We start from the raw sequence: 7,894 nt of genomic DNA, 5'->3' as shown, positions 1-7,894 counted from the left end.
CAATGTTGGAAGGAATAAGGATTACTAAAAGGATCGTTTTTTAAGGTTGTTTTGAAAACCTGGTGGCATTTGGAAATTGTGACTCAGTTGTGCATTTTGTAAGGTTGCTTTTTGCTCAGAGACTTAGAAATTGTAAGTGACATGAACCTTTTTTAAAAGATGCTTCTCTGTTCCAAAACATTAATATGCCAAATGAATAATAGAATTTTGTACCCAAAATCTCTATCTCAAATTTTGAATGCTATGCTACATGGTTTGTTCATCAAACCGTGTTTAATGATGTACAAGAACAAATAATATCATACTGTATAAATAATATATGTCTGCAGTTCAGTAGCATTCACAGATATATTGGTTCATTAGATGAAATGCAAGCTGAAATGCGTTTATGTAGCATTGGTTGGGTTTTCAACATAAAGTGTGTCAAATTATTTAATAATGTAGTCCAATTTCATTACCCAAAACATTATTGTATGAATGTATTTATGCTGCAATCTTTGGCAATTCAATTTCATCCTTACAATGTTGTCAGTTTCAATGTGTCTCACATCTTCTGTTAGACATTAATTAATTTATCAAGATTAAATTTGATCATTAGGCATAACAAGGTTCGTAAGGACCATTTGGAAAGTATAACAAATTGAAATAACTGAAAGGACTTTTATATAAAATTGCTCTATTTTACTTGTTTGATGTACATGATGAATCTGAAATCATTTCAGAAATTCAAAGATTTAAAGGAATGGTAGGCTAAAATAGAAGGTGTAAGTTGTCCAAGTCTTTATAGGATATAAGAACCAAAATGTTGAAAATGTTCAATGGCTCTATCTAGATGCTATAGATGCACCCCCTTTGTTTGAACAACTCTCCAGCAAGACAAACAGGCCCTATTGAAGAGAAGGGTAGGAATTAAGGAGGGAGAAAACCTACAGCCCCAGTTCTGTCTATTTTCGCCGGCCACTGCACCCGGTCTCCAGGCATGAAGGTGTCGGTCTTGTGAAGAAGTGCTCACAAATGGGGAAGGTACTCTCGATCAAAGGCGATGGCTGGACCGTCGTTATGGTAAAGCAAAGGGAAGAACAGACTCTGAGGAGGAAGGAGAGGGTTAAGAAGGGGATGCTAACGTGGTGGCGTCCCACGTGGCAAAGTAAGCCGCCATGTGGTTAAGTCAGTCAGGTGTCAAGTCCACATTGGCATCTGACGTGGAAAAACGCCAGCCACACAAACAACTTGATGTACTCGTCAACAACTCCTCACCAAAATACTCTCAGTACAATCCCGGAGAAATAAAAGTTGAAGTTGGCATCCAAAATGATACAAATTGAAATTAGATACTAAAAATGAAACAAAGCTATAATCCGATACCCTCCCAAAAAATTTACCCTACGAATGTAGAAGTAAACTCACTTGAGCCTTACAAAAATGAAAATCTCAAGAAAACTAAAATTCAGGGGGAAAGCTGCAGACAACAGAGTATTTATGATTCAGTGGCCAACTGCCTAGGTCTTATAGTTAAAATTTTCAGCTCCAATGACTAAAGAGAATCCGACAAAAATAACCAATACTGAGCGTAAGTACTTACCAGTTGTTTGATGGTACAGTTTGCAGGGTTAGTGTCAGATTAGAAGTTGCGAGATTGGGGATTACTTGTAATCACATAGAAAACTATGTCCAGGAGATTGGTTGCAGTGATGTTCTTCTCTTGTAAGACTGCACCAAGTTAATGGAAAGCTAAGTCCCTTCATTATTCATAATAATTCTTTTCAGAATCATTCAGAAGAGCAAGCAGGATATGCTGTAAATATGACAAACAACTTCTTCCTCACAAAGTTTCATTGTCAAAACTCGTTCATGATCTCTAGTCTCTAGCACATGCCCACGGACAAGTTGGCCAAACTTGCTATAAAATGCTTTACCTGTAAAGCAAAACAAGCATGACAGAATATGCATTTTAACTACACAGAACTCAAACATTTATGAAAGGCATTTAAGTGCATACCTATTTTCTTGAATGTTATTTTGAACAGATAAAGGTGATTTGCTATGATCAGACTGTGGAGATCCACTTTGGGCAAGCATTTTTCTTGGTGAACTGCATCCATTTATTTCAACAAAAAGGCCGGTAAATTAACTGGATGAAAGGCAAAGAATTTGACGCACGTTCAGTTTATGCTTGTGTGTGTGTGTGTGTGTGTGTGTGTTTCACCAGATGGAAGGAAAAGAATTCGATGCAGGTTCAGGTTATGCTAGTGTGTGTGAAGATAAAAGAAGCTACAACCAATGTTGATGTTCCTTATTTTCTTTTGTACCCTAACATATTTCTGTCCTTTTTCTTATGTCTGCTTCATTCCTTTTGGAACACTTCAGATGAATGTTGGAGGGCACTATCCTCACATTATACAATAATGCAGAAGACTTGGATTTGCTGCCTCTTATAATAGGAAGGGTTTGGCACATTAATATGCTGATTTTTCTTGTTTAACAAAGAATATTAAACATATATGATCAAATCATAACAAACAGGTAATCATAGCTCAAGAAAGCCATTTTTCAGATCTATTGTTGAACTTCAAGGGTATTTTCTTTTAATTCTATTTTTTTTTATATTTTTTGAGGAAAACGAACCTACTATTACCAACGAAATGGCTATGATTTTACAAAGAGAATGTATAGCTTTAGAATTAGTGCCAAAATCAAAGTAACAACGATTCAGAGATTTTGTCATCTTGAGTTCTGACTAAACAAATTGAAATATGCCCAACTGAGCAATGACTGACTTTGTGTGGAAATTCCAGCAAAAATAATGAATGCAAACTAGATAAAAACATCATTATATTCATCATCTCAGCCAAAACTAGAAGAAAAGCCTAAAAAAATAAAAAAATAAAAAAATACAGCAATCCAAGATTGAAGAAGAGTTCATGGTAAAATTCAGCAAAAAATTTTGGAGTAAATAATAATTATAATTCCCCCATAAATCCTAACCATAAGCAGACTATATCTTTTAAAGTTCAACTTTGAAAACCAGCACTTCTAGAAAGAGAATTACATGTTCCCCTATAAAATCAGGTCAAATTGCATACCCCCCATAATATAAAATATTTACATTCCACTAAATCATCCTAACAATATACGTCCTTAGTATAATCCATTTACATCTTTTATTTCATGCTCACCAAGTACAAAAAACTAATAGGCCATAACATTGACTTTTTTTATCAAGCATTCATATAAAATTCATTCAGTGTGTGAAATAGAAACTAGACTTATCTTTTAAGTAAAACAAATAATGGCACTTTTCTAGGACTGTGAGATTTGGTGTGGAAAAGCAAAAACTAATCCAACTTGAGGGATTTATATCTATAGACAAAGAAGAGTTGAACATAGGTTTAAATAGATAGAGTTAATAAATTCATAAAATTACTGTTGAATTTTGGGAGAAATCTCTGATCAAACATTCTAAGAAAATATTTTAATTAATTGACTTGTAGAAAGAAACTAATACTTGCTCGTGTGCTCCATATATCTCCCATGGCTGAATAAAGTACTAAACCATGTTAAACTATTCTCCGGAATTGGTGTATGAGTTTGTGCTTCTAGTGGCAGTAGTAGAACTTATATCTTCCAAATGAACCATTGTGTCAATCACAAATATTGTGGTATAATGTATTAGACTAGCTGATAATCTCACATCAGTTATTTTGGAGAATATGGATTTGAATAATTTGGAACTCTCAACCAATTAGCTTAAGCTTTTGGGTTGAATTAGACTCAAATAATATGTTTATTTTGCATTTAACATAGTATCAGAGGTTGGCTTGCTTGGTTTGGTTGCAACGTGGCTAGTTAAAATAGACTAGCATATATCAAGAGGATATATTAGAGTAACTAAAAATCCTATATCGGTTGCCAAATTAAATACGTTAGACTTGTGATCATTTTGGAATGTGTAGTTGTGTCTGGAACAATATAATGGCGTATAATAAAAGGATTATTGGATTTCTTTATAAAGTACTCATGAAGAATGACTTAATAAGGGTATTACTGTTACAAAGCTTAACCTTGACCAATTTTGATCGTCTTATTTAATTTTTGTGTCAAGGAGTTAATTTTCATTTTAGTAAATGATGAGGTTTTGTTCAAATTATCTACCAAATGGCATGCCAAATTGGACAAATTTCATAAGAAAATTAAGAAGGATGTTAAAACCATTCTTATTCATTTAAACCAACTTATATTAAGAAGCTCACACAACAGCACTTCCATGAGAAACTTTCCTATGTAGCATTTTTCCCCAACATAGCTAAAGGTCCAAATTGCACAAGTATCGCATCAATTAGGTCTAGATAAGCAAACTGCAATTACTCATGCAAATTCATAAATAAAAAGAATAATGGAGCTTTACTATGTATATCTAATTCATTTTAAACCAATTTATGTTAAGAAGCTTAGACACAGCACTTCCAACAGCAAACTTTCCTATGTAGCAATTTTCCCCAACATAGCAATAGGTCTAAATTACACAACTATAGTATCAATTAGGTCTAGATACATATTCAAACTGCAATTAACTATGCAGCTATATAAATAAAAAGAGTAATGGAGCTTTACTGGTCTGTATATCTATTCTTAGAAAGAAAGTATCTGCTCCTAATGTGCATTCTCAAAGGACTATGACTGTCCAAAAGAAATGCACTTAGAATATGAAAACTACTATTAGATAATAACCACATCAAGCTTTGATTATCTGTAATTTCATGTACCAAATTATAATAAGAATCTCAAATAATAGCATTTCCAACAAAACTTTCCTATGTTGCATTTTTTAGCCCATGTTAAAATAGCAAAAGGTCTAGATGATACAATTTTACAATATTTGTAGATATGCAAAAACTACATTAACTAATGATTATACGCAAATAAACAGAGTAATGTAGCTTACCCGTCAGCATATCGATTCTCAGAAAGAGGGGATCTGCCTTGGCTACGCCTTTGCAAAGGACTGTATGTCAAATAATATGCATTTAAAATACAAAAACTACTGTTATAAACAATTCCATAATAACCACATCAAGTTTTGATTATCTATAATTCATCTACCAATTTATATTAAGAACCTCAACAACACCACTTCCAATAGAACCTTTCCCATGTTGCATTTTTTTCCCCGTGATAAGATAGCAACAGGCCCAGAGTACACAAATTTACAACATCAATTAGTTGTAGATAAGAAAAACTACATTTACTAATGGCCATACACAAATAAACACAGTAACGTGGCTTACCCATCAGCATGTTGATTCTGAGAAAAAGGGGATTTGCTCCGACTGCGCCTTCTCAAAGGACTATGTCTGTCCAATAGTATGCATTTAGAATATGAAAACTAATATTCTAAAGAATTCCATAATAACGGCATCAAGTTTTAATTATTTATAATTTCACGTACTTTTTGTTTCCTATATTGTGGCGAGGACTAGGGCTCCTCTTGTAAGATTCTTTTGAACGGCAATCCCTAGTACGATGCTTTGATGAGCTACAATCACGACACTTGTTTTCGCTGCCATAAGATCCACAATTATGACCACCTGTTGATTTTCGAGACATCTCTACACGCCATCCATGTTTTCCTAATCATTTCAAAGCATCATCTTCTTAATTGCTTGTTAAAATGGTTCACATGAGACAAAAAGGAGGGAAAATAATAAAGATTGTGAAGGACCTAAAAGGCAAAAAAAAACAAAAAAACAAAAAACAAAAAACAAAAAAAACAACAGGAAAGCTACAGAATAATTCTTGAAGTCCCTCAGCTTGTATCCCTTGATCATCTAACGAAATCAACAAGCTTCAATGAGCTCAGTTTACAAATTTAAACACAAGGTTAGGCAAAAGACGTTTACAAGATCTTAGTGTAATGCTATGGCAACTCCCAGTGTCACTTCAGTTGTTGCAAAATCCTCAAACCTACACTTTACATGATGAAATTAGGGCACTAAAACTCTGACCAAAGTGTATCACATAGGTGAGCTATGGAGAGAAGTCAAAGCTGATAAGCTGCACAAGTGTTACTCCATTTAAAGGCAGAAAATCAATAAAGATTATTAGACTAAACACTGATTTTTCATGAAGACATAAAGGACAAATAGCTCTGCAGTACAAATGAAACAAAAGTTAACTATCAAATGTTACAATGCAAGCATTGCATGCAGAAAGTAACACAAACCAAAGAGATATTTACAAAGAAAGTTGCACTCACCATCTAATGAAGAAATTGCATCATCTGCCTCCCGGCGTTTAGCAAACTCAATGAATGCATAACCTGGTGGATTCCTTGCCACCCATACACTAATCCAAATTTGAGACACAAGCTCCATTAGAGTCTAAAACTAAAAGAGACAAACAAGTATTTTGAACATCTACATGCTGTATATGAGCTGAAGGGGAAAAAGTTATGACTTCATAAATAAGGTGGGGGTGATCTTCAGTGTTCATTAATTTGCATGATTCAAGTACAATAACAGAAATACTCAAAGTGGGAATTAAAAGGATAAACCACACATGAAATCCAACTGACAAAATAAGGCTTCTAGAATCAGCCAATTTTTGTAGTCCAACTAACATTTCTTTTACACAACTTCTAATTTATCAGACAGAACCCATATATTAAAAGTAGTGCTCAAAAGTCATGGTGGGGGTGGCGAAATGGCTATTAATAGTTCTCTAGATTATTCAACTAGAAAAAACAATTAGGCAAACATAATTTTTCCAAAAGAGCAAACATCTTTCCTTTGTCTAAGCATTGTCTAAGGACCTCAAATCATAAGCTCATCATGTCAGCCAATTTAAACAACCAAAACAAAATAGTAAAGCATATGCAACAAAGTAATAAAGCATATGCGACAATGGATCAAGCTTGGCTGTACTCAGGTCAAAATCCTATCAAAAATTGTGCAGGCAAATTCTTGGTGACAATGTATTTTCAGCGAACTAGCTCTGCCAATTTGAAAAGCGCATTTAAGTACATTGCAAGAAAAATAATAGAAGTTCATCAACCTAATCCCATGAGGCAATGCATGAAAGCATAACATTTTAACACACGAGACAACCATAATTATGGAAACACCACTGAGACAATTTACTGAATTCAGTGAGTCCAAGAAACCAATTCCAAGATTTTTTTTTTTTTCCGTTTAAATGGGGTTTATATTCCATCCCAACTCCATCAGAAAATTCCCAGTTTGTAAACAGTCAATGAAATCCTCAGCCACAGATCAAAGAGTTAGGTTAGCACCCCTGAACTAAAATCTGAGACAATCTCAAAAATAAGCGCAAATCAAGAACGGGCCGCAATATACAATATTGAAACAGAAACCTAGAAATAGGGTTAGAATGGCAGTCAAGAAGAACAAGAAGAAGAAGAAGAAAAGAGAGATTTGGAGCTCTGTGAGGCAATACCTTCTGACAACGCCATAGGCGCGGAACTCGTCAGCAAGCTCCATCTCCCGGATGCGAGAGGAGAGGTTGCCGACGTAGACCTTCCACATCTCCTCCCCTTGAAAGCACGACGAGAGGAGTATGAGCGGAGGAGCTGCGAGCTCGAATGGAGAGCAGTACAGAGCTCGAGGGAACCGACAAACGAGAGAAGAGTTCGTGGTCGCGAAGATGATGAAAAAATGAAACAGGGCTCGTTCATGTGATCTCCGGATTAAATCCTGATCGTCCATGAATGGGACTGGACTTTGTATTATTTAGCAACAAAAATTCATCATCAATGGACTGGGCCTTCTCTCAATTTTTTTTTTTTCTCTTTATTTAGTTTTCAAGTGGTTAATGAGATCATCAAGAATAAAGATCAGTCCTCTCTCTTTTTTCTGAATTATGAAGGTTGAATATCTTA

The 7,894-nt window shown here is 34.7% G+C and overlaps 1 protein-coding gene across 3 annotated transcripts; it reads right to left on the bottom strand.

Annotated features, from left to right (window-relative positions):
• Window positions 1-684: 684 nt before the first annotated feature.
• LOC120279998 (serine/arginine-rich splicing factor RSZ21A-like) lies at window positions 685-7,674 on the bottom strand. 3 transcript variants are annotated; one of them, XM_039286686.1, is made up of 8 exons: window positions 7,453-7,674; window positions 6,254-6,342; window positions 5,447-5,627; window positions 5,286-5,351; window positions 4,943-5,002; window positions 2,000-2,092; window positions 1,896-1,916; window positions 685-1,495 (listed from the first exon to the last, which is right to left on the bottom strand). In XM_039286686.1, exons 1-7 carry the CDS (start codon window positions 7,539-7,541, stop codon window positions 1,913-1,915), a joined length of 582 nt encoding a protein of 193 aa, XP_039142620.1. In that variant the 5' UTR covers window positions 7,542-7,674; the 3' UTR covers window positions 685-1,495; window positions 1,896-1,912. The 3 variants fall into 3 exon arrangements, 2 of the variants coding, with proteins under 2 accessions (XP_039142620.1, XP_039142619.1); XR_005542231.1 differs by having other exon boundaries at window positions 687-1,710; window positions 1,827-1,916; XM_039286685.1 differs by having other exon boundaries at window positions 687-1,916.
• Between the last annotated feature and the right edge of the window lie 220 nt (window positions 7,675-7,894).

Source organism: Dioscorea cayenensis, chromosome 17, assembly GCF_009730915.1.
Source record: "Dioscorea cayenensis subsp. rotundata cultivar TDr96_F1 chromosome 17, TDr96_F1_v2_PseudoChromosome.rev07_lg8_w22 25.fasta, whole genome shotgun sequence".
In the NCBI taxonomy this organism is placed as follows: Eukaryota; Viridiplantae; Streptophyta; class Magnoliopsida; order Dioscoreales; family Dioscoreaceae; genus Dioscorea; species Dioscorea cayenensis.
This window is presented reverse-complemented; position numbering and strand designations above follow the sequence as displayed.